The 26,682-nt window shown below is 49.5% G+C and overlaps 1 protein-coding gene across 12 annotated transcripts in view; it reads right to left on the bottom strand.

Moving 5' to 3' along the window:
• The window catches only part of Septin8 (septin 8), a 30,209-nt gene extending 15,786 nt beyond the window's left edge, over positions 1-14,423 (bottom strand). For 5 of the 12 annotated variants that reach the window (NM_001347496.1, NM_001361968.1, NM_033144.2 and 2 more), the window contains exons 1-2: positions 13,781-14,084; positions 1,704-1,824 (exon numbers count right to left, since the gene is read on the bottom strand). In NM_001347496.1, the coding sequence (NP_001334425.1) occupies positions 1,704-1,824; positions 13,781-13,810 (151 nt within the window). In that variant the 5' untranslated portion in view covers positions 13,811-14,084. Of the gene's footprint in view, positions 1-1,703; positions 1,825-13,494; positions 13,677-13,780 lie in introns of those variants that run through there. The other 7 variants (XM_017314392.2, XM_030245721.1, XM_011248834.3 and 4 more) reach the window with 4 other exon arrangements.
• Between the last annotated feature and the right edge of the window lie 12,259 nt (positions 14,424-26,682).

Genomic DNA, 26,682 nt, shown 5'->3' with positions numbered 1-26,682 from the left:
TGGGTCCACAGGAACAGGACCTGAGACCATCAGTTGCTGGTCCCTGGGCAGCCTCAGGTCCACATGGTCTCCTTCCCAAGGGACACCTGCAGAGTCTGTGCCTTGGACACATGGAACCCTGCTCCCACCCCCATCAGGTTCTGTTTGCTCCAAAGTGTATTAGAGATGTCCTCTGTGTTCTGGTGTCAGAGCAGGGTCTGGCTTACCACTGTCTCCTTGCCACATGGTAAGAAAGAGACATTCTTTAAAGATTTTTTTGTTTTTGTTTTTGTTTTGTTTTTTTTTGTTTTTCCAGACAGGGTTTCTCTGTATAGCCCTGGCTGTCCTGGAATTCACTTTGTAGACCAGGCTGGCCTCGAACTCAGAAATCCGCCTGCCTCTGCCTCCCGAGTGCTGTGATTAAAGGCGTGCACCACCACACCTGGCAAGATTTATTTTTCTTTATGTGTGCATGTGCAGTTACCTATGGAAGCCAGAAAGAGCTGTCAGGTTCCTTGGAACTTGAGCTATAGGCAGTGGTGAGCCATGTGACGTTGGTGCTGGGAGCAGATGTCCAGTCCTCTGGGAAGCAGCAAGTGCTCTTGACTACTGGCTCATCTCTGCAGCCTTGTAAAAATTTTAAAATTTATTTATTTTATTAAGATCTATTTTATGGGGCCGGAGAGATGGCTCAGCAGTTCAGAGCACAGATCGCTCTTCCAAAGGTCCTGAGTTCAAATCCCAGCAACCACATGGTGGCTCACAACCATCTGCAATGAGATCTGACACCCTCTTCTGGTGTGTCTGAAGATAACTACAGTGTACTTAAATATAATAATAAATAAATCTATGGGCTGGAGCAAGCAGGGCTGGAGCAAGCAGAGGTCCTGAGTTCAATTCCCAGCAACCACATGATGGCTCACAACCATCTGTACAGCTACAGTGTACTCATATACATAAAAATAAATAAATAAAATCTTTTTTTAAAAAAAGATTTTTTTTTATGTGTATGGGTATTTTGCCTGCATGCACAGATATGTGTACCACATGCATGCCTGCTACGGTGGATCCCCTGGAACTGAAGTTACTGACAGGTGTGAGATGCCATATAGGTGTAGGGAATTGAACCCGGGTCCTCTATAGGAGCAGCTGAATTTTTTTTTTTTTAAAGAAATGAATGAACAGTGGCTGGTGAGATGGCTCAGTGGTTAAGAGCACTGGCTGCTCTTCCAGAGGTCATGAGTTCAATTCCCAGCAACCACATGGTGGCTCACAACCATCTATAGGGGGATATGATGCCCTCTTCAGGCAGGCAGATGTATATGCAGCAGAGCACTCGTACATTAAATGAAATAAAGTTTAAAAAAAAAAAAAAACAAAAAAAAAAAGAAATGAATAAACTACTGACTGTGACTCTCTGGTGAGAAACACCCATTTTTAGTGCTTAGACAGCACTTTCATGGGCTCACTTCTGTTTCCTCTTTGTGGCAACTCTTGAGTCAGATCTTGGATCTAATCCCATTCTTGACCCTGGCAGAGGCAAAACTAAAGCCTGGACCCAATATCTCTCTGCTCAGGACCCCCAAGCCCCAGCCCCAGCCCCAGCCCCAGCCCCAGCCCCAGCCCCAGCCCCAGCCCCAGCCCAAGACGGATAGGCGGCCAGCACAACAGAGCACCGGCTCCAAGAAGTCTCATCCATTTTTGCCGCTGGCCAGGCCACTTACCCACACAGAGTATGTTGAAGCTGAAGCCCTGAGTGACTGACTTGCTGACCAGCTGGTCAGGGAGGCTGTCAAACCCAACATGGCCGCCCAGGGACAGGCTCCGGGGCTCAGGCTCTGCGTTCTGCCAAGAAAAGCACAGTAAGACAGTGAGCCCCCAGGAAAAGATGTGTCTGTGTGAGGCTAGCCCTGACCCTGGTGCACTTTGGAGACAGGGTGGCTTTGAACTTGCTATCCCACTGTCTGGTCTCCAAAGTGTTCAGATAATGAGTGTGTGCCACCACACCCAGCTCCCTGGTCTTTTTCGTTAAAAAGGAACTCATGTAGTCCAAGATAGCCTTGAACCTGCGACAGAGCCAAGAGTGACATTCAGCTTCCAATCTCTGTTTCCACCACCTGCATGCACCCCATGCGTGGGTGATGTGGTTCAAGGGACCCCAGGGCTTTATGCATGTTGGGTAAGCACTCTGCCAGTTGAGCCTAATCCCCAGCCCTCCTCTGAATCTAAAAAAGCCCAAGAGGCCCAGGTTGGAGAGTATATTCCAGGAGGCAGTTCTGGGGGAGGTGGGAATGTTACCACTCCCTCATAGGCCTTTCTTTCTAACTGAGTGTATCAGAGGGCTCTCCTGTCAGGCTGGGCTGGATCTCCTCTATGGCTGCTTCCACTGCTCAGGTATCCAACAGAGTTCCTGCGGGGACCTAGCTAGCAGAACGACGGAGCCAGAACTGGGGCTCAAGCAGTCTTCTGCTTCCTTCTCAGTGGTGGTCTCTGGAGACATCAGGCTCTGAGATCTCCAACCTTACTAAAGCCAGGACTGTTTAAAAAGAAGATTCTGGGAGAGAATGTGGAGGTCTGACCTCAGCAGAGATGAGGGCAACAGGCCCTAAGAGTGCAGGAACCACTGGATTTGGTCCATACCACTACTAAGAGAAACCATGAGTCCCAAAGACAGAGTCACGGCTGGACTCATCTATGTGGATACTTGCTCTGGCTTCCCTGGGAGTGGTAGTAGATGTCGCCCTGAGAACAGCTTCCCAGACCCACCTGGCTCCGTGTTGGGCAGAACCATGCCTCTTTCTTTCTTAGTGCCTATGCCCTACCCACCACCAGGGCCAGGAAGCTGCACAGGTGTTCTTCAGTCTCCCATGTCCACAGCCCCAAAGTGGAGCCCTCAGCAGTGTCATGACAACCGTTTTATAAATGTGGACACAACACAGTGGGCAAAGGAGTCAGGAACAGACAGAAGGCTGTGTGGCTCCTGCCACCCAAGAGCCTCCTCAGCACCTGGACACCCACCCTCTGCAGCCACACCCTGCTGCCTGTACCTTTTGGCTTGTACCTCTCTAGCCAGTCTGGCCTCTGGCACAAAAACCCAACCCGCCTTAGGGTATTTACATCTGTACCAATCATGCCAAACTATGTCTACAAGCATCCTAGATTTTATGTGACCTTTTTACCCATCTCAAATAAGCCAGGTTTACCGTAAACCTGTTTTCTCCAAAGACTCTTGTTGGTACTTATTTTTCATGACCCTTCTCCTTACTGCCATCCCCAGGGCATTGTGTCCCAATCTCCCCACTCAGGACAAGTCCCTTTAGGACTGCATATATCACCTGACAAAGGCCCACCAGGCAGCTTTCCTTTCTTGGTACCCACATCAGAAGCAACACAGATACACCGACCTTCCCCTGACTCTTCTGCCTGGCATTCCACCAGGCTCAATTCCAGCCCCACTGGTTACTTCTAAATTCCTGTGTGTGTGTGTGTGTGTGTGTGTGTGTGTGTTGGGGGGTAGGGAGGGTGTTTGGTGTCTTTTGAGACAGTCTCAAGCTGGTTTTGAACTTGCTGTGCCAAGAACGACACTGAACTTCTAACTCTCTCGCCTCCATCTCCCAGGGCTGGAATCACGGGAACTTGCTGACGTACCTAGTTTTATGCGGTGCTGGAGAGCAAGCCTAGGGCTTTGGGCATGCTGGGTGAGCATACTGCCAACGGAAGTGTGCCTAGGTCCCCCCTTCTTTTACATTCATTCCATTCATCCATTTATCTACTTATTTATCTACTTATTTATTTGTTGGGTTTGGGGCTCGCCCATGCGACAACGCTCCTGGAGGAGTAACAGGGCAGCTTGTCACTTTTCTTCTTCCACCTTGTGGGCTCCAGGGATTGACTTTAGGTCAGCAGCCCTGGCGGCAAGCGCCTTTACCCACTGGGCCATCTCTCAGCCACAAAGTCCACCTTTTAAAGCTCATCTGCTTTCCTGAATTCCTGGGCTCTGCGGGTAGGGGGTGGGGGGTGGGAATGTGTCAACATCTCTGCCTTCTTGCTGGCATCTATTCCTAGCTGGCGCCCCCCCCCCCCCACGCGCACACACAGCACAGCAGGCTATCCCAGACAGTGGTCCTGTTTCCCCTGCACCAGTTCTTAACACTTTATGCATCCTGGCTGGCCACCTCTTCTCCCCACTTCGGAAGGATAGCCTCAAGGCTGAGGAAGCCATGTTCCCTATGCCTCCCCTGCTCGCTGGCCACGACACCACTGCTCATTTTTAAGTTCATGGACACCACCTTCAACTCCTGCCACACAAGAAGTGTCGCCTGCCCACCTCACACAGGACTTCATTATTCAGTCTTCCTTCCTGCTTGTGGCAGCCTGCGGATCAAATGCAGGACAGAACAGTCTAAAGCTTATTTTTAGGTGAGAATGAAAATCTCTAAGATTGAAGGCTGTGCTGTGCTTGCGGAGAAGGCTGCGCATTTGTTCGTGCTCCTGTTCCAAGAGTGACACAATCAGGATGCAATCCAACATCCTGGAGTCTGCCGCCAAAACTGACCAAGTCAGCTGTGTCTGGAAACACACACACACACACACACACACACACACACACACACTCCTCAGCAGAGGACATGAAAGAGAGAGAAAAAGAGAGAAAGTAGAGGAGAGAGAGCGAGAGGGAGGGAGAGAGAGGTAGGGGTTAGAGAAGGGAGAGAGACAGAGAGAGACAGAGAGAGAGAGAGAGAGAGAGAGAGAGAGAGAGAGAGAGAGCGCCAAGCAGGCCAGCCTAGTTCTCACTTCCCCCAGCTTTCTTACAATTCTGAGCTCTAGAGGCTCCCCATTGAGGCTTTAGCAGCCTTGCCTGCCCTTCCCTCACACAACAAGGCTCTCTCTATGGAAGGTGTAGAGGGCAAAGAGATTATCACCCCCAAGTTATTGCCAAAGCTGCACTGTATCCTCCCAGGTCCATCAAGAACCAGAGTGGGTGGCATCTCTGGTTGCCCTTATGTAGAGAGAAACATGGCTATGCCTTAACAGGGACAGTGTCCTTCTCTGTTCTTAGGAGGCTGATGTGACCTTCTGGCTTTATTGAGGGATGAGTCTCACTAATGCTGGCTTTCCTGATCGCACATTTGGCATCACTAACTCGTGACCCAAAATGTCCTACTTACTGCAGAGTGTCGCCCTCCTCTCAGATGTTCGCTAGCCTGAGCAGTCATAGCACAGGAAGACCTGGTAACAACCAAGGTGTCCCCTACAGGATGTGGCGGCCAGGACTCAGATAGAATATCAGGTCTCCTGCTGGGTTACAGCCCTGCCATTTGGTGATAGCCAGTCAGCATGATGCCAAAGGAAGTGGCTCAGGGAGGCCTTTATGAACATCTGGGGAGCTAGCCTAAGACTAAAGCCACCTCTCAAAAGACAGTCGGCCAAGAACATGCCCGAGCAATTACGGAGCTCCCGTGTGCCCTACCTCCTACGTGCCCGGCCTACACTCCAGCAGAGTAGAACCTTAGCACTGCTGTTGAAGAAGCCTTGGCTTCTAGTCTCCATGGAACAAGGCATGCACAGGGACAGGAGAGTTTGGAGAGACTCCGGAAACTTCAAGAAGGGGCAAAGAAGACCAGGCATTGAGTTTACAGGCTCAGAGAAGAATGGAGGTCACCATCCACCGCTCAGAACCCCTGTGTTTGAACTAAACCCCCAAAGCACTACTGCCTCTCACTTAGCATTTCCCACCCTGTGCGGCACTAAGCAGCCCAGCAGGGAGAGTACAACAAACCTTTAGTCAACGCATTCTGCTTCTGCTGCACTTGGAAGGCTCCCAGTCCATCCCAGCCTGTCAACAGTGGACACATCTGCTGCGTGGCAGGCACTGGGACAGTGAGAAGGTGAGGGCACTACATCCTCAACCCAAGCTTGTTCTAAACTCAAGTGCCATAGAGGCCAGGGAGACACCATAAATGCCAAAGAGGATCGATGCCGATGATAATAACCACAGTTACGGCTAACACAAGTTCTGAAATATACACCTTCCATCTTTCTCCACACAGCAGCTTCCATGGGGTTGGCTGAAGTGTGGTCTCCACTGTACAGATGAGACCACTGAGGCACTGTGAGACAGTCACAGACAGGAGGCCACACTGCTCAGGATCTGACCAGCGACAACATGACTGGGAAACTCACACTTCTGGCCACAATACTCTGGTTGAAAGACCCGCAACTTCCAGAAAGAGGTGGAAATGGCAGAGCCCATGCTCAGACACAGTCCAGAGTTGCTACAGGGCTAGATTGCAGTCAACTGTGAGAATACAACAGGGGGAGGCCATGGCAACACACACATACAATCCCAATGACAGGGAGGCCAAGGCAGAAGGATCAGGAGTTCAAAGTTAGCCTGAACAGCAGAGAGAGACCCTGTCTCAAACACAAATAAGCCAAGTGCTGGTGGCTCATGCCTTTAATCCCAGCATTCAGAAGGCAGAGGCAGTTGGATTTCTGTAAACTGAGAACAGCCTGGCCTACAAAATGAGTTCTAGGATAGCCAGGGCTACACAGAGAAACCCTGTCTGAAAACAACAACAAGAACAAGATCTACAAACAAGTCAGCTTGGTTGTCACACGCCATTAGCAAATGCTAAAGAGGCTATGGCAGAAGGATCAAGGCCAGCCTGGATTACCAAGGGCTATGGATGTAGCTCAGTGGTAGAGCACTTTCCTAACCATCTGATTGGCCCCAGTTTCTATCCTTAGTGCCTCCCTCAAACAAAACCAAGTGAAAATAGAAAGATGCGAACATTAAGCATAAACTAGGGATGGTGGCACACACCTGTAGTCTCAGCACTGGACACACAGAAGAGTCAGGAATTCAATGCTATCTTTAGGTACTTAGCAAGCTTGAGGACAGCCTGAACTACATGAGATCCTGTCTCAAAAGGGAAACGTGAAAAGGAAAAAGGAAATAAAATCAAAAGAAAAAGAGAATACCGGGCCCAACAGAGGGCTTGGCACTTAGGAGAAGGTATCTGGACCAAGGACATTACTGTCTGACAGGCTAGTCTGGAGGAAAGATCTGGGGAAATGATGTGTCCACTCCATTCTGGATGCATGGAAGCATAGGTACTCTTCCACAAGGACAAGCTTTTAGGTTGGCAGGCCCTAGACAGGGGTAGCTCTTGCTGACTCTGGCCCCTTTCATATCTAGCAACCTAGGGTGCTCACTAGGGGCTCTAAACATCTTCAAAAATCCCCCTGAACAAGGACAGTTGGCACCTTGGAGATCTGCACACAGTAAGATTTGCACATGGCCAAGATCCCCTCGGAAATCACTAACGAGCTCTTGGATCCTGAGCAAAGGCAAGGCTTTCTACGTCATCCTTTCTTTGGCACATCAGAGAAAGCAACCAAACTAAGAAAGTGCAATCTTTCCTGCCTGGCCATCCAGAACAAAGCAGAGGGCCTTGCTCATTATACAGCCCAGTGGGTAACTGGGACATCCCTGTCCTGGTCCAGAACTGTTTTCTGAACCCTCGGGATCAGCCCTAATTGTCAGACATGAGGAACCGTCTGTTTTACCAAGAATTGAGGTGGCATCTAGGGAGAAGTCGGGTCTCACGGCTTGCCCACACACGAAAGCAGACTATCTTCAGAGACTGGAAATCTGCTGAAGGACCCACACCAGCAAGACTGGCAGAGCTGCAGATGAATAAAGAACCCCAAAGTATGCTGGTAGTGGGGATGGAATCAAAGCAGACCCCCCAATCTAGGAAATATGGTTCCTGAGTCCTGGGTGCTAAGCAGCTAGCTCCCTAACGCCAGGTCTTCCACACGCCAGGTCTTCCACACGCTTCTCTAGCGCCGTGGTCTCTGAACACATCTGTCCCCCAGCTCCTGTGCCTAGCATTGGCTGGCCCCCTAGACTATCTTAGGGTTTAAAATTCAGAATGGTTTACCCTCTTGCTCATCTCAAGGCATTGTCGGGTACACCCTGCCAGTTGGACAGAAAGCCCACTCCTCAGGACTCACTGTACCACTGGGAGCCTTCTCCACCCATGTTCCTGGCACCAAGTGGCTTCAGCTACTCCCAAGCAAGTCTAGGCCTTAAAAATAGCCAGAGCAGAGGCCCCAGGCCAGAACTGTGGTGTTGAGCACAACTGTCCTTGAGCCCAAGAGGAATTCTAGGAATGTTCCCAGGAACGGCTTAGGCTCTGGTCCCAGGATTCCAAGCAAGCCTCTAAACCCAGGTCAGAGGTCACGGGAAATAACTAAAAGGTCGTATGGGAGAGAGCAAAGTCAGAGAAGCTGTCATCCTGGGCCTGAGGAGAACAGAAACAGGGAGCACCTGTCCCCAGTCCAGGACACCTGGGCTGCAGCGTCTCTCTTCTACAGGACAGAAGACCGGGGAGGGGGGTGGGGGGTAAGACTCAAACCCAGATCAATGTTCACAGTGCCACCATGGTGCCCACATGGTTAACAACGAGGAGGGCTGCTGGGCCAGCAGTCCAACTTCTCCCAGGCCCAGAACTTGGTCCTGTGTTTCTCTGTCCAGAACACTTTCTCGTCTTCCCACAGCCAGGCTGTAGCTTGTCAAATAGGGATGGTTTGATTGACACACCTACCAAAACGGGTTCTCCAGAAACAAAAGAGCAGAGTTCCTGAGCCCATGCCCGTCCCTGCCACCTGCCACTGAGGCTTCTCAGGCTTCCATGTGTTGCTGGAGGAGGAGGAGGGAATGTCCCATCCTGCCACAGCACATAGGGGGCGCTCTGCTGCAGGAGGCACAGCAGCTCCAGTTTTCTGCTTGGCTAGAGACTGACTCTAGGGGCAGCCACCGCTGTCTGCCAATGTGCTCATCCAGAAGTGGTCCAACCATTCAAAGAAGGAGGCAGCATTTCCTTGTGAATGAAACACTGGCCTTAGAAGGGGGGGCGGGGGGAGTGTGGATTCCAAAATCTCCCTGCTTTGTTTACCACCTCAGGCTGGATGATGTTGCTGGCAGGTTCCAGAGGGGTGCCCTTGCACCAACATGGCCAGAGGCAGCTACAGAGGCACAGCTATGCATCTCTGCTATCCATTCACCCCAACAGCAGGCAAAGGGTTGTCTTTGTCCCTCAGGAGAATGCTGGGTCTGTCCCACAGTCCCCCCAAAAGCCCAGGTTTCCAGTGGCCCACACCCAGAGGATCCCTCTGGGAACAGTCAGAGATCATGATCAGAGATGAACACCCCCTCTGACTCTGTCCCTCTAACTTGGTTCATAAAGCCTACTATGTACCCGGAAGCTCCTCATCCTAGGAATGAATATCCAATTCAAGGCAAGCAAAAAAGACAACTGCAGTTGATGTGTTAGAATCGTGGCTGAACATAGCACACCAGGCCAAAACAGTTCCACGTGTAAGAGGTTTATTGGAGTGGGGGGGCAAGGTGGCAGCCGAAAGAGAAGTGGGGAAGAGAAAAAGAGATGAGGGGGGCTTTCTTTATATATATGGGTAATGATGTAACCCAGGTAAAGGTGGAGGTGAGCCAAGTAGATTCTGGGAATATGGTGGCTGTTGCCTTGGCAACGGGTCTGCGGGTCTCGCCTAAGTGATGTCACGGATTTCTGAGGTCCTGATGCCAACAGTATTACTGCCCAGAAACTCCCGACCCTGTCCTCTGCTGCCTCCTCCCAGCTAGGCTTCCCCACATGCGCCCTGAGGATGAACACAATGCCTATGGAAGCTAATAGAGCAACCCACTCTTCAAGCAGATGTGTCCCATTCCCCCACCCCACCCCCGTCCCCCATCCCCCCCAACCAGCTCCACATCTGGTTATACACAAAGCTAGAGCATTATAAGATGGGGGTGGGGAGGGTCCCAAAACCCTAAAGGCAACTGGAAGCAGGAAACTGGAGAGGCCCTGAGAGACACCTGGAGGCCAGCTGCTCCTTGCTTCTTTGCTCTGGGGCATGGCCGCAAGGAAGCTGGGCTTCAGTTACAAATATGTCCGGGAGTTACTGTCCCAAACACAGACCACTCCCAATTTCATCCTAGGGCTCGAAAGTCTATCACCTCAAGGGGCACTCAGGTGGAAGCTAGTCTTTGGGCATTGGGCCCATGGTTGAATGACCAGCAACCAAACTCTGCTTCCTCACCAAATCTCAGCCTGCTGACAGCAAAAAGACGATGGACCACAAAACATCCACTGCCCACCCAAAGCTTTTGGACAAGCCCCGAGTTCTCCTCCTCTGCTTATCCTCCTTGACTCTGTGGCCAGTCTCTTGCCATCGTCTTTCTTCCTGTCCCAAACAGTCCACGGTTGGATGCTGCCTTGGGTCATCAACCCCTCACCAGACTCACAGCTCTGATCCATTCCATAAGGTTCCAGTAAGGTTGGTTCATAGTTTGTTAGGTAGGGAAGGGAGGAAGAAAAGGCAACCCTAGCTCCTGGAGAAAGGTGTGGAGCCGTGGCTTTGCCTGTGGCATTCACGTGTGACCCTGCAATGCTCGGCACTGGGGGCTTCACAGGCACCTTTTTCTCAGCTATCTTTTCTGCCCAGAAAGTCTCGCCGAGGTCATTTTCACAGGATAGGGAGAGCCCAGGGAACAGGGCCCTTGAGCCACACTGGGGTGAGAAGCCTGCTTCCCACACCTAGCTTCAGGACAAAATAGGCTCTCCTTGGATAGCATGCTTTTTGGGGAAGTGTCAAGATTACAGGGTGACAACGGATGTAACAGATGGTGCTGAGGATAAAGCGGAGATGGGGGCGAGGGAGCGACTGGCTGGGAAGAAAGCCAAGGATGAGGCTGCTTCACGTTTCTCCCCTCTCCCCCGCACATCCTCACTTTGCCCGGAACCTACAGGGTCCCTCACCTAGGAGTCTGAACCTTGTCCCATTAGATGCAGACAGGAGTCACAGGAGCTGGTCAGGGTTGGAGGAGAGTGATTCTCAGAGTCAGAGTCTAAGAAGAGAGGGACCCCAAAAGTGTGCCAGGAGTCTGATGACCCAAGGAAGACAAGAGATGACAGAACCTGCTGAGGGTTGCTCCTGCAGACATATACAACAGCCATCAACCTAAGCCTCTGAGCTGACCTAAGGCTGAGCAGGACCCAGTCAGAGATGTGGGGCCAGCAAGATGGCATCAGCTGTCAAACCTGAAAGCCAAAATTCCATTTCCAGGACCCATATGATGAAAGACTTGAAAGTTGACCTTTGACCTCCACACACATACCATCACACAAGCACACCCACATACATACATAGTCACATACACACAACAAATAAATAAAATATAATATAGGCCTATGGTGTATCCACCATGCTGATAAGGGTAAGTCAAAATACCAACACACAGGCATGGTTGTGCACACTTTTAATCCCAGCACTTGGGAGACAGAGGCAGGTGGATCTCTGTGAGTTCAATGTCAGCCTTGTCTACATAGTGGGTTCCAGGACAGCCAGGACTATGCAGAGCGACCCCGACTCACCTCCATCTCAAAGTACGTTGCTGAGTGAGTTCATTTTAAATTCTAGGCAGCTTGGGTGGTTGAACCCTGGGCTTTCTACACAAGTTAAGTAAGCTCTCCACCCCAAACTACAGCCCAAACCTTTCTGTGTGCTCTTGTAGACTCCAGTCTAAGACAGTTTGCAGGTTATCTGAAGCCCACTTTTGCACAAGCCAGAGGGGCAGTCGACACCTGCCAATTGTGCCGCCAAACCTTGCAGCTGGCAAAATATCCAGCGTGTCTCCAATAAGCCCAAAACTACAGTTAACTGTAAAAAAAAAAAAAAAAAAAAAAAAACACCTCTGTAAGGAATCAGCAAGGCTTAGCACATGATAAGAGAGGAAATTATCTTTCCAGGATGATAAGGAAGGGACGAAAGAGACCAGACTTCTAAATTCCAGCCAAACTCCACCCGACATCTCCACCCAAATTCAGTTCCATCTGAGTCCTCCCAGGAGGCTGACAGCCCAGAGCGCAGAGGGCGGGGAAGGCGTCCATCCCTCTGGCACAACCATCAAGGCCCCAAGATTCCAGCCGTAGCTGAACTTGAGTCCCCGCTCTGTGCTTTGGCTCAGTATGGGGATAATAATGAAGACTTCCCACAGAAGCGATCCATAAGCAAACAGAGGCAAGGTCTTCCCAAGCCCCAGCTGTACAATGTGGACGCTCAGCTGGCCCCCTGATGATACCTCTGGCGACGGTGCGACCAAGGCAAACACATTTTCTGCAGCCATCTCATACCCAGCTGGGTATTTACTGAGTCCTTATCATGTCCTGACACTATCCACACAACTCTATGAGGCAGATACGCTTTTCTCTTACTCTGTAGATGAGAACACGGAGGGTTAAACAGCTTGCAAGAGGTCCCATGACCAACAAGTGGTATCTCTAGGAATCCTCTCGGGCCACTGATGCTGGCTGCTTTACACATACTCTCATCCGGCAAGATCAACTGCTAGACAAACCTCTGACCTCAATACAGAACAGACACACCTTCTGGTCGGCTAAGCACAGAAAACACAGCGTCAGACAGGCACACACACACACACACACACACACACACACACACACACCCCTTTTGGTCTCCATCCACTAGGCAGGTTTATAAGGACTCAGCTGTTTTCCTGCAGTACATAAATTCCATTTTACGTACTGCATTTCACGCCGCGGGAGTGAAGTGGACCTTGGTTTGGCCCAGCCTCTGCATCTGTTACCCATGAAGTCAAACTTACTTAACAGACACACAGCCCCCTCCCCAAGGGGCACAGAACACACCAGTCTACACATTATGAAAGCTCCTGCTTTGTTATGCATATTCGCAAAGACCAACAAATGTATTTTCAGATTAAAGAAGAAATTTGCATATATAAATTCAGATGACAGTATTTATAGCAAAATTACATAAGTCCTGGCTCCCTTATTTAGCCCCAGAACCAATTCGTTATCGGTCACACATTCAGAATTCTCCCTCCCTCCAACAGCCCTGGGCCCTCCTCCACCTCCTCCCTCTCTTCCCCTCCTCCCCTTCCAGTCGACCAGGGCCTCACATGCTGGCAAGAGGACACAGCTTCCTTCACCGTCACAGCCTAGCCTCCCAGACACACCCAAATCCAGCCTTAGACACCAAGAGTGCAGACAACCCCCAAAAGGCCTCCCTCCGCATGCTATAGCCTGGCTCAAGTCCACAGACACCCCCCTTAGGACCACCAAGGGGCGTCAGCCTAGAGAGAGGCAGGTCCAGACTGGGGCCCAAACAAACACTCAATGGTTTGGATCTGGAATCACTTCAGCTCCTGGGAATGGCTGCCGCAGAGCCAGAGCCAACCACTGAGGCCCTGGACCTGTCTGGAGTCGCACCCAGGATCCAGGTTCCCGGGAGGGCAGTGGAGGAGATGAGCAGCGAGCCTGGGTTCTTCCAACCCAAAGTCTGCAACTCCCCTGAGCTCTTTCTGGAATGTGTGTGTGTGCTGGGGGGTAGAAAAATCCCTGGATCCCTGGGGCTCCATCCTCACTCTTTGCACCCAGATAACAGCACCTGCGCGGCAAAGGCAAGTACCCAGAGGTGCAGGAACACCCTGGGAGAGAAGAGTCGGGGGCGTCCGGGATCCTCCCCTCTGGACACGAGTCTTGTCTTCACACCTGCCCCGATCAGCCCAGATCTTGGCTTCTTCCCGCGAAAGAGCTCACATCGCGCGAAGCCCAACACTCTGAGACACCCTCCCGGGGTTAGCTCCCGGGTCCCGGGGTTCGAGGCCCCGCCGCGCGGTGCTGACAGCCCGCCTCGCGCCCCCTCCCGTGCCCCTGCGCGCCACAGGCCTCACCGAGACGCGTTCCAAGTCGGTGGCCGCCATGGCGAGCTGCGCACCGGGCGGGCGGGTTGCGGGGAACGCCGGGGCCGCGGCGGGGATGAGCCGGCTGCGGGACGCGCTCCGCCCGGGCGGCTGCGGCTGAATGGATCCAATATGGCCACTTCCTGGAAACTCCCCTTGGCGGCGGCGGCGGCGGGAGAAGCCGCGGAGCCGGCCCCGCCCCCGCCCGCGGGACCGGCCTCCCTACCCGGCTCGGCCCCAGCACAGCGCACTCCCCGCGGCTGGGACCGACGGGGGTCTCCGCGGCTTGGCAGGAGGTACTAGCTGCGGGTGCTGCTGGGACTTGTAGTCTGTGAGGTGGGGGGCCCGGACTGCCACGTCTGGGGGACCCGGGCCTCTCCGAGGCCTGCTGAGTGTCCCTTGGAAGCCAGATTAGTGCATAGCACAGAGGGGTGCTACGTGTGCCCTGGGAGTTCTGCCTCCAAGCTGACTGTCTCTACAGGAACCTGCAAACGCACTGGGACCACCGATCGGATGGTTCATGCGCTGCAGGTCCGAGAGAGATCCCTCAGCCTCTTCTGCCTGTGCCATAGGTCCCACCTGATGCTCTAAGCTGGAGCTAGGGCGGGAGCCCTGGGCTGGACCGGTGCATCCTGCCAGGCAGCCTTTGGCTCCTTGCGCAATGATGAACCGGAGAAAGATGCAGTTTGGGAAGCGGACTCGACATCTATGCGCAGCATACTGCTAGTGATCCTCACCCTGCTTGTCCCACGAGTTTGGAGTTATGGCATTATGCAGAGAGGAACTTGGTTCTCACAGTACGCACATCTTCGCCAACCATACCACTCAAAAAAAAACCTACACAAACGTCTCAAGAGGCTCCGTAAACTTTTTCAGTGACTACAAGATCTAGCTCGCCCCGTCTTCTTTTCCCTGCCTTTCCCTAAGGTCTCCCTGATAGTAAGGCAAACTTTGCCTCTGTCCCTCCACTACCCACGAATGTGCATCCCACCCCCAATATCTTCTTGAGAAACAACCCTGTCCTCCCCTCAGTGGAAACGTATGCCTGCTGGAGGTATCTGGAGACCACATCTGGACTTGGCACACCCCGTGCTGTGGAACACTTCCTGTCCCCTCCATAGAGTCAGTCTCTCTCTCTCTCTCTCTCTCTCTCTCTCTCTCTCTCTCTCTCTCTGAAGAGAGAAGAAGCTTTTCCCTTCTTTCTTTACAAACCATGTCTTGTCTCCAAGGTACCCAGCTGAAGTATCTTGGAGTTCTTAACAGTGTTTTTATTTTGTTGGATGCTCCACCGTGCTGTTGTTCCTTGTACGTTCTCTGACAAGAAATGTGGCCCCGTGCAGCTCAGTTTGGTAGAGTGCTTGCTCGCTAGCGTGCAGGAAGCCCTGAGTTCTGTCCCCAGCACTGCATAAGCCAGATGTGAGGGGCACATTTATAATCCTAGTATTTGGAAGTTAGAGGCAGGACAGTTCAGAGTTCTAGTCATCCTCCATTATAAAACAAAATGGAGGCCAGTCTGGTGACCCCCCCCCAAAGAAAGAAACAAGACACCCCCCAAACAAACAAGCAAACAAACACCTGGGGTCACAGCACAGTGGTTAGAGTGGGGAGGTGGATTAGTGATGAACTTTCCTGTTTGAATCACATCCCACACCCAGCTTCTTAACCTTACTATGAAAGCTACTCTTCTGATGGCGTGTATCCATGAGCCAGCAAGGTGGCTCAGCGGGTAAAGTTGCTTGCCACCCAATCTGATGGCCTGAGTTCAATCCCTGGGATCTACACAATGGAGAGAACTGGGTCCCTCAAGTCTCTGAAAATGAAGAAAAACAAGCAAGGGGCTTTAAATTGTGATTGGAACCCATTGTTTGCTAGTGTCTCCTCTAGCCCTAATGTCTGACCCCGGGAGTGCATGGGAGAGCATGCGGAGTGCATGGGGAGAGCATGCGGGGTTGAGGATTCCATCATCTGAAACAGTTGCTGCAAGGAAACATGCAAGTTTCTCCTCGCTGCCTTTTTCTTTCTCACTCCTCCTTGGCCTTAGACTACCTTCTAAATGGCCTTTCATTTCCACTCGAGTGTTATTTCAAAACATCCACTTAGTTTGGTGTGGTGGCACTCACCTTTAATCCCAACCAGACAGATCCTGTCTCAAATAAAAAAGAGGAAGGATGGAGAGACGGCTCAGCAGTCTTTTAGAAGACCCATAGTTTCCAACATCCAAATCGTGGGGCAGCTTACAACAGCATGTCACTCCAGATGCAGGGGTGTCTGATGCCTCTGGCCTCCTTGGGCACACACACACACACACACACACACACACACACACACACACACCAGGGAGACTGGTGACTTCCCTCTCTTGAGAAGTGTCCACTCTCCTAGGAAAACTTTCTCCTCATCTCCAAGCCTCTGATTTTCATATTATGTGAGTTACTCTGTCCACGCAGCTGTGGGTTTGCACTTCTGAAGGAGTAAGGATAGTCTGTGGGGGCTGCAAGGTGAGTAGACTGATCTTTTCACATGTAGGATTTTCTGCAGCAGTATTCCATGTGGTCCTTATACACACCCAGGGGTACAGCTAGGGTAGGCTGAGTCCCAAAGTCACATGATCAAAGGCGAAGAAGTCCCGGAGGAAGTCCTCAGAGCCTCAGAGCTTTTGGTTGCCTGATGAACATTGTCTCAGAGAAAGCAAACTATATACCACTCTCTACCCCACCCTGCCCTGACCCCAATCCCTCCCCACCTCATATGCAAAGCCAGTAGGAATCTAAACAAGGCAGCCCTCACTGCAGGAAACAGGGCCTTCCTGGCCTCTTGCTTCTCTTGTGTCTGTTGATAGTTTGTCATTTCTTTTGTTGCACAGAGGTTCCAGTTTTTCATGGTTCTCCTGTTATTGTTGTTATGACTTTCATTTTTCTTCTTTAATAAAAAGCCTGGAATGTATCTCTGGAGGGGGTTGCCTGGCTCACAGGAACAAGGCCCCTGGGCTTGCTCCCTGGCACTGGTGGGGAGGGCTTGTAAAAGAAGTTCTTGATCTTTATCTCAAGTTCATAAAATGATCAAAGGGTGGGAGGCCGGGGTGTGGCTGAGTGGTAGGCCACTTGAGTGACAGGAGCACCGCCCTGTGTTCTATCCCCAGCACCAGGGACGACCAGCTGCACTCTAGTTACTGCTGAGCCCCGGACCTCGAGGTGTAGGTTTACTAACTCTGTTTTTTAAATTTCTGTTTGTATTTTATTTTCTTTCATTGTTTTAATTAAATATTTGGTGAGGTGGGCTGAGCCTAGGTCTCACCATGTTGTCCTGGCTTTTGTAGAATAAACTAGACTTAAAGTTGGTTGTGATCCTCCTGCCTCTGTCTTTTGCTTTTTTCTTTTTCTTTTTCTTTTAAAACTATTTATTTATTTATTTATTTATTTATATAATGTATATGAATACACTGTCACTGTCAGTGTTGTCAGACACACCAGAAGATCCTATTACAGATGTTTGTGAGCCACCATGTGGTCACTGGGAACTGAACTCAGGACCTCTGGGAAGAGCAGTCAGTGCTCCATCCCCTGCATCTGTTTCTTAAGTGCTTAGATTTCAGGGGCAACCATGGCTGCTGGCTTCAAACCCCACTCCCTGTGTGTGCGAGTGTGTGTTGGAGATGTATATGCACATGCATGTACAGGTACACTCTAGAGATTCGGTCTCTTCTCCACTTTTTGTTTTGTTTTGTCTGTTTTTTGAGACAGGGTTTCTCTGTATAGCCCTGTCTGTCCTGGAACTCACTTTGTAGACCAGGCTGGCCTCGAACTCAGAAATCTGCCTGCCTCTGCCTCCCAAGAGCTGGGATTAAAGGCGTGCACCACCACTGCCCAGCACAAACTACATTTCTGTCTGTGTGTCGGTTACATACCAATCGGAATTAGATCAGTCAGTTCAACGACACGAGAGTTTCTTCCTTTTCCCCTCCCTTCTTTCCTATGTCGTCCAGGATAGCCTAGTGCTTAGCTGACTCTTCCAGACTATTGTTGTTCCAGACTGTTGTTGGCCCCGATGGCTTTGCCCTCGGGGTCCAGTGTGGGGGTGACACTGTGTCTGTGAATCAGGTAGTGAAAAGGAATGGAGAAGGTACAGGGGAAATGAACACACACCCTCAAATGATCCCAGCTGCTGCCACGGGTACTTCTGGTACTTGCATTCCATTAGCCAGAGCTGGGAAATGAGGTCTTGATTCTGCCTGGCATGTGTATAGCTAAAGATTCCATGAAATACTAGAGAAGGGACTGGGAATGCCCAGTCTGCAAAGCACCTGGTGTACAAACATGGAGATCTGAGTTCAGATCCCAGAACCCACGTTAAAAAGTCCAGTGTGGTAGCACACATCTGTAACTCAGTTCCACAGGGGTCATCCTGCTAGACTGTACAAAACCAATACGTACACTCTAAATAATTTACTTAGAACGGTTACGTTTAAATGACCCCAATGTCACCACCCAGAAATGGCCAGCACAAATGTCACTTTACACTATTCTAGAAAGCTCTATGGGACTGTTAACAGATATTTTACAGAAGTGTCCCCTGTGGGCCAGCAAGATGGCTTAGCAGGTAAAGGTGACAGCCCACAAGTCTGATGATTCTTGGAACTCCCGTGGTAGAAGGGGAAATGTAAAAGGGGGAAATGACCCTTGTCCTCTGACCTCCATGCCTCCGTGGTCTGAACAAACACTCACAGACATATAAGAAATAAAATAACCCAAGGTGAAACAGGTAGGGTGGCGCACACATCTAAGCCCAGCACTTGGGAAGCAGAAGCAGATGGATTTCCACGGGTTCAAGGCCAACCAACCTGGTCTACAGCAGTGAGAAGATCTTATCTCAAAAAGTAAACAAATAAATATTTGATCTGTAATACCGAAGCTGCCAAAATGAAGCATTATTATTATTATTATTATTGCTTAATGTTCCTTAACCTTAATAGAAAAGAGAGTTGGAGTAGAGTCTTAAGAAAGAGTTGACCAGGGCAGTGATGGCGCACACCTTTAATCCCAGCACTTGGAGGCAGAGGCAGGCGGACTTCTGAGTTCAAGACCAGCCTGGTCTACAGAGTGAGTTCCAGGACAGCCAGGGTTACACAGAAAAACCCTGTCTCAAAAAACCAAAAAAAAAAAAAAGAGTTGAACCTCAAAGAATATTTCCTGATTGCAGGGGACATTGCTTCCTAAAGACACCTTTGAGGTTACACACAAGGTTGTAACACTGTTCAGAGACTTGTTTACATTTCTATTGTACCTACTATCTTGGTTTCTCCCACCTTCTGGGCTTTGTTAATTGTTACTCATGCAGTGTCTGGACTAGGAACAATCACATTCTATTCTGGAAACAGAATTCCACAAGCAATTACTCGGTATACAGCTTAATTAATTTGATGCTCATCAACTGGCCTTTCACAATATGGTTCCATTTGCAATTAAAGGAAAAAAATCTCAGTTCAGCTCTTAATGGGAGGAATCTACTTAGTTGTTTTTCCAGGAAGGGTTAGGATGCTTAAGAATGTCAGTCTTGTTGGACACAGTGGCACCTGGAAAGCAGAGAGGACCAACTCCCACAAGTTACCCTCTGACCTCCACAGGTGTCCTCCTCCCCACCCCCAACCCTCCCCTTTCTCTCTCTCACACACATACATACAGACATGAAAATTTTCAAAAGTTGTTTTAAAGAATGTCAATTAGCCAGTAGGAGTGGGTACGTCTTTATTCCCAGCACTCAATCGGCAGAGATCTTTGTGAGGTTGAGACTAGCCTGGTCTACATAGTGAGTCCCAGACCAACCAGAGATGCACAGGGTGATCTTGTCTCAGAAAGTAAAAACAAAACGAAACAAACTTGAGTGTCAATTGCCTGTACCCAGGAACCAGGTGCGAGCTGGGTAAAGCCGGCAATATTGCTATTGTGCTCTGCTGGGGACTGAACCAAGGGCCCCACCCACACTAGTCAAGTCCTCTAACTCTGAGCCTCATTCCCATCTCTACCTATAATACTTTTAAAATCCTAAATCCTTTCTTGCAGAATATGACAGGTTTGGCTCTTTTTTCTTCTAGGAAGATGTCTGATGTCAGCCTCAATTCTCTTCCTTCAGGAGGGATTCTTTTCTCTTTGGAAGAAGAAAAAAATCAGTTTTTACCTTATTTATTGATTTATTTGTTCCTTTGTTTGTTTGTTTTTTTCTTCTTCCAAAGAGAAAATAATCCCTTCTGAAGGAAGAGAATTGAGGCTGACATCAGACATCTTCCTAGAAGAAAAAAGAGCCAGGGGTACTTTGCTCTCTGCTGCCATGAACTTTTTTTGGTTTTTTGTTTGGTAGTTCTCTCTCTCTCTCTCTCTCTCTCTCTCTCTCTCTCTCTCTCTCTCTCTCTGTGTGTGTGTGTGTGTGTGTGTGTGTGTGTGTGTGTGTGTGTGTGTGTGTTGAGACAGGGTCTCTCCTGGTAGCCCAGGCTGGCCTCAAATTCTCTATGTACCCAAAAGTGACCTTGAACTCCTGATCCTCCTGCCTCCCGAGGGCTGGCATGTGGAGGGACAGGCATGTACCACCAGCCCATACTTCTCTATGCTTCTGACAAACTTTCTGACTGACCATTGTCCCACTGCCTTCCAGTCTGGTTTTCCCTCTGAGGGCGGTACTGAATCTCTTTAGAAAGCTGCAGGAGAGTTTAGCAGTAACAAACTAGACGGGTTGTTGTAATCTTTGTGTAAAATTCAAACCTGGTTCGAAGTTATATTTAACAAACTGTTTGGGGAGACACACACACAAAGGCATGAAGTCAGCTACTCACTTAGAATTAAAAAAAAAAAAAAATATATATATATATATATATATATATATATATATATATATATATATATAAACATGATCCAGACGGGACATCTGCCAGTGAGAAGCCTGGAACTAGAAGTCTCCTTGTTTTTCTGAGGCCCAGAGAGCCTCGGTAAAGGAACCGCAAAGACACCTACAGGCCTCTAGTCCCAGAGCATCCCTGATGCATCTCTATAGTCCACAGTGGCCCAGCAAGGAGAAAACACCATTCCAAGCCTGAATGCAAGACGCCTTCAACTTTGTAAGGAACATGCAATTTGTCTATATCCTCTGCCTGTGGCCTGCCCTGCCCTCAGGCTCACTAGAACTCTGGTCCACTACTGGGTGAAAGCTTTCTTTTGTTTTATCTATGACTCCAAAGAACTTTCAGGATGGACTAGAGGAGTGTCAACTATCTAGTAACAAAAGAAATACAATCTATAGCAAAGAGGACTTTATGTTTGAGTGTGGATTCCAAGCATCATGCATCCATGAACAGGTGAGATATAAGAAGGAGGCAGGTTACCTGGCAGGGATGATAAAGTTAAAAATGTTTCCCTTTCTCTCTCTCTCTCTCTCTCTCTCTCTCTCTCTCCCCTCTTCTTCTCCCTCCCTCCCTCCCTTCCTTCCTTCCTTTCTTTTTTCACTTCATGTATTTATTCACTTTACATCATGATTGCAACTCTCCTCCAAGGCCCACCTTTATAAATCCCTTCCCTCATTACCTCCTACCTTCTCCTCAGAGAAGAGGAAGTCTTCCCTTGGCACCACCCTGCCCTGGGACATCTAATCACAGCAGAACTAAGCACATCCTCTCCCACTAAGGCCCAACCAGGCAGCTCATTTAGGGGAAGGGAGTCCAGTGGCAGGCAACAGAGTCAGAGATAGCCTCCACTCTAATTGTTAGTGGTGAGGCCAAGATACACATCTACAAATGTGTGTGTATGTGTGTGTGTGTGTGTGTGTGTGTGTGTGTGTGTGTGTGTGTGTGTGTCTGTTCAACCCCTGCTCTTTGGTTCAGTCTCTGTTTGGCTCCCATGGGTCCAGGTTAGTTGACTCTGTGTGTCTTCTTGTGGTGTCTTTGACCCCTCCAGCTTGCTCAATTCTATCCCCCACTCTTCCTCAAGATTCCCCGAGCTCCACCTGATGCTTGGATCTCTGTATCTCCTTCCATCTGCTGCTGGATGCAGCCTCTCAGGAGGTAGTAATGCTAGGTTCCTGTCTACAAGCATAGCAAAGTATCATTAATAGTATCAGGGGTTGGCTCTCTCACATGGAATGGGTCTCAAGTTGGGGCAGTCACTGGTTGGCCATTCCCTCAGTCTGCTACATCTTTATCCCTGCGAATCTTGTAGGCAGGACCAAGTTTGGATTGAATGTTTTGTGGTGGGTTGATGTTCCTCTCCCTCCACTGGAAGTACTGCTTGGCTACAAGAGGTGGCCATTTCAGTCTTCATATCTTCCTGCTGGTAGGAATCTCAGCTAGAGTCACCCCTATAGACTCCCCAGAGCCTCCCCTGTCCTAGGTCTCCAGCTGCTTCCCACTAATAAACCAAATAACCAATTTTTAAAAATGGGATACAGAACTAAACAGAGAATTCTCAACAGAGGAGTATTGAATGGTAGAGAGGCACTTAAAGAAATGTTCAGCATCTTTAGTCATCAAGGAAATGCAAATCAAAACAACCCTGAGATTCCATCTTATACCCATTGAAGTGGCTAATATCAAAAACACAAGTGACAGCTCATGTGGATAAGGATGTGGAGCAAGGGGAACACTCCTCCATTGCTGGTGGGAGTACAAACTTGTACAACCACTATGGAAATCAATTTGGTGGTTTCTCAGAAAATAGGGAATAGTTCTAACCCAGACCCAGCTATACCACTCCTGGGCATATATCCAAAAGATGCCCCACAATATCACAGGGACACTTGCTCAACTATGCTCATAGCAGCTTTATTCATAATAGTCAGAAACTAGAAACAACCCAGATATCCCTCAACTGAAGAGTGGATAAAGAAAATGTGGTACATCTACACAATTGATTACTGCTCATTTATATAAAAAAACAAACAAACAAGGACATCATGAAACTGCAGGTAAATGGATGGAACTAGACAATATCATCCTGAGTGAAGTAACCTAGACCCAGAAAGACATGTATGGTATGTCACTTATAAGTGGACATTAGTTATAAAGTACAGGATGACCATGCTACAATCCACATATTCAAAGACACTAAATAACAAGGTAGGCTTAAGGGAGAATGCTTGAATCTCACTTAGAAGGAAAACAAAATAGTCATCAGAGGTGGGTGGAGGGAGGGAACTAGGTAGGAGAGGGGGTGTGGAGGGGAATGGGGGTGGGGATCAGGTGTAGGGAGTTGGGGCAGGGAAAGTGTTGGGTGTGAGAATAAAATGCTTTTCTTTGGAAGAAAATGTGACCTTCAAAGAGAACAAATGCTTCATGCTGGCCATCACATCAAAGAACGCACTTAAGAGAGGCCAGGTACATTTGTGAGACCAGATTCAAAATGGGAAGTCCCTGCAGAGCCATACAACAAAGAGAGAGGCCCAGCAGGTGGAGCCCTCCCCCTCCCCAAATAATTCTACCATCTGCTTTATACATCAAGTTCTCACATCAACAAAGGCTTCTTCTACAGCTAAAAATAAGTCAGAAACCATGTCTCCTGGGGGAATTTATTCAGAGACAACGTGAGTCCGTGAGTCGGGAAAAGGCTGCTGTAGGGAGGAATCTCTGAGGCAGAGTTTGGAGACCAGACAGGAAGAGTTTCACTGGACACCAGCAGGTTGGCCGGGAAGATGGGAGGTGGGGGGGGGGGGGACGGGACGATCCATGGAGAGCTGTCAGGAATTACTCTCTCTAAGTAGGAGAGGAAATAAGAACAAATGAGCAACAGAAAAAAGATGCATCTTTGGAGAAAGAGGAGGGCTGGACTGATGGACAGAACCCACCTAGACAGCCTGAGTAGTTGAGGGCTAAGGCCCCATAGTCCATCTGTCTTGTTCACGGTACTGATTTGCAAGTGTTCTGGAGGCAGACGTAGGTGGGTCTCTGTGAATTCCAGGCCAGCCTGAGGTCTACATAGCAAGTTCTGGGCCAGCCTGGTCTACATAATGAGTCTGTGTCTCAAAAAAACCGGAAACTATAAAACTAAACTCTCTCTCTCTCTCTCTCTCTCTCTCTCTCTCTGTGTGTGTGTGTGTGTGTGTGTGTGTGTGTGTGTGTGTCTCATATGTGAATAGTGTGGGTAGAAGTAGACCAAGCAAAAATGCAACAACCTTGTTCCTTGCTGTCCACCTTGTTTGAGACAGGATCTCTTCTTGCTCACCCATGAAGTACGCCAGGCCTCCTTGCATGTGAACTTTCAGGGATTCTCCCCCTCCTCTTTTACCAAGGAGTGCTAGGATCACAGATGTGAACTACCGTGCCTGGGTAAACTTGGGTTCTAGGGATTCAACCTCACATCTGGACACAGGATGCTGAAGACATAGACAGAGAGAGGCCAAGGTTGTCTTGTATGTGCATGCGTGCAGGTACACAAGGAGTCCAGAGGAACCTAGGTGTCATTCTTTGGGCACCGTCAATTTAAATCACATATGCACGTGCACACACACACACACACACACAAAACAAAACAAAACAAAACAAAACAAAACAACCCAGAGTCTCTGATTGGCCTCACCCAGTGGGTTAGGTTGGTAGGCCAGGAGCCCCAGTGATCCACCCTCCCAGAGCTGGGGTTATAAGCATTTGTTACTATGACTGGTATTCCTTACATGGGTTCTGAGTATTCAACACTGAGCATAGTGTTTAATAGAGCTAACTCCCCAGGCCCTGCCCTCCCAAGATGCCATCATGGGCCCCAACAAGACCAAGTGATGGCACACTGGAACCATGAGCCCGGATAAGTCTTCCCTGTAAACCAGTTATCTCAGGTGTGTGGTCACAGTTAAGGAAAGCTAACACAATTCAGAAATGTCCATGGTCAGAAGGATGGGCAAAGCCTGCCTGTCTCTTCAACAGGAGCTTCACTGATGAACAAATTCTCAAGGGCCGGCTCTGTAATTTATCAGAGAAAAGAGTTCTTCCATTTGGCATCATGATGAGAAATCGCTTTCCCAGAAACCTCCTGGTATAGTTTTGAATGTAAAGTGTGTCTGACAGGTTCATGTATTTCTATACTTGGTCCCCAGCTGGGGACCCTGTTTTGGGAGTGTGGAGCCTGAGGAAGATGACCTAGCTGGCTGGGATAGGTCACTGGGAGTGTCCCAGTTCAGCTTGTTCTGCTAGCTGAGCTGGCCACAGCAAGAGCTCTGCCACACACAGCCACTGCCTCCAAGCCCCTCCCCCTGCGTGTCACACCTTCCGTGCCTAAACTGTCTGAGCCCTCTGAAACTCGGAACCAAAGGGAATGGCTCTCTAAAGTTATTCTGACACAAGCTTTAAAAGTCATCTGGGGAGAGGGAACCTTAGTTGAGAAAATGCCTCCAAAAGACAATGAATGACCTTGGGGTATTATCTTGATTTGTGATTGGTGTGGAGCCCAAGCTAATGGGTGTGGGGCCTCTTTTGGTCCTGACCTGTGTGAGAGAGTGAGCTGAGCAAGCCATGGGGAGCAAGCCAGTGAGCATCATCCCTCCACTGGTCTCTGCTTCAGTGCCAGCCCTGGCTTTCCTCAGTGATGGAGTGTGACCTGGGAATTGTAAACTGAAATAAACCCTTTCCTCTCCAAGTTGTTTCTGGTCATGATGTTTGTCAGGAAAATAGACCGCGAACCAGGACGGTGGTGTGTGCCAAGTCCTTTGTCACAACAACGGGACAGGTCCCATGGGATCTTCCAGGCCAGAACTGAGTCATGAGAGCACAATAGGTCCCAGGATTGCAAAAGGCAGGCCCCGGCTGATGCAATGCTTGTCAGCTGTGTCGAGAATATTTAAGTCTGAGGGAGAAGACAAGAAAAATAAACTAAGAAACAAACAAGGAGGAGCAGGCCAGGTTGCCGGGGCATGCTCAGCAGAGACAGCAAGATGGCAATTTGTGGGGCGCACTAGATGCTTATAAATGAAACTAGGGTGCTGTCAGGTAAGAATAAGGCACAGAGGAAAGATACTTGTAGCTAGAAAGGCATTGGGGCTAGAGAAATGGCTCAGTAGTTATGAATACGAGCTGTTCTTCCCGAGGACCCAGGTTCAATTTCCAGCACACACGTGACAACTTGCAATTATCTATAACTCCAACTCCAGTTCCAGGGGAGCTGCCACAGTGCATAGTGTAGCTAACACACATTGACATGCAGGGAAAACAACCATCTGCATTAAATAGATTTCTTTTAAAGGCATTGAAACTCTGAGGAGGTAAAACTGCCAACCCCAAGCCTGATTGGCAGTTGTCATCCTCACATCTGACCCCACAGAGACTCCAGTATGATGCTGCTAGTTCCTCCCCAGCTGCCTGGTAGGTTTCTGGCACTCATTAGCTCTAGTGAGGTATACTTGGACCGGTCGTCAGCAACACAGCCTGTACAAGACCTTGAGTCAAGGGTGGCCTTGAACCTCCGATCTCCCTGCCTCCACCTCCCAGGCACTGGGATTACAGGCATGCGCCACACCAGGATTTTACACCATGCTGGGAACTGAACGGCTCCATGTATGCTGGGCCAGCATTGCCAACTGAGCCGCATCTGCAGTCCCTCACTGTGAATTTGAAGAGGAGTCAGTAAACATGTAATTTTCAAGCATCTTAAATTTGTCTGCGAGTCACGACCTCTGGACTACTTGCCTGAGAAAGGACTCAACAGCTGTTCCTACACCCAGATAATTCCACTGGTGACAAACAATACTGACTTGTCCCCTAGGGCTGGAAACACAGCTATGGAAGCAAAACCAGAGTTCTGTTAGTCAGGCAAAGGGGAGGGTGGCTGCTGGCCAGAAGCCTGAAGGCATCAGAGCTCCAAGCCAGAGACCCTGAGTTCATTTTGGACAAATGGAAGAACTCTTTTCTCTGATAAATTACAAAGCCGGCCCTTCAG

This window comes from Mus musculus, chromosome 11 (genome assembly GCF_000001635.26).
Source record: "Mus musculus strain C57BL/6J chromosome 11, GRCm38.p6 C57BL/6J".
Classification (NCBI taxonomy): Eukaryota; Metazoa; Chordata; class Mammalia; order Rodentia; family Muridae; genus Mus; species Mus musculus.
Note: the sequence above shows the minus strand (reverse complement) of the source record. Positions and strands in the feature narration are given on the sequence as shown.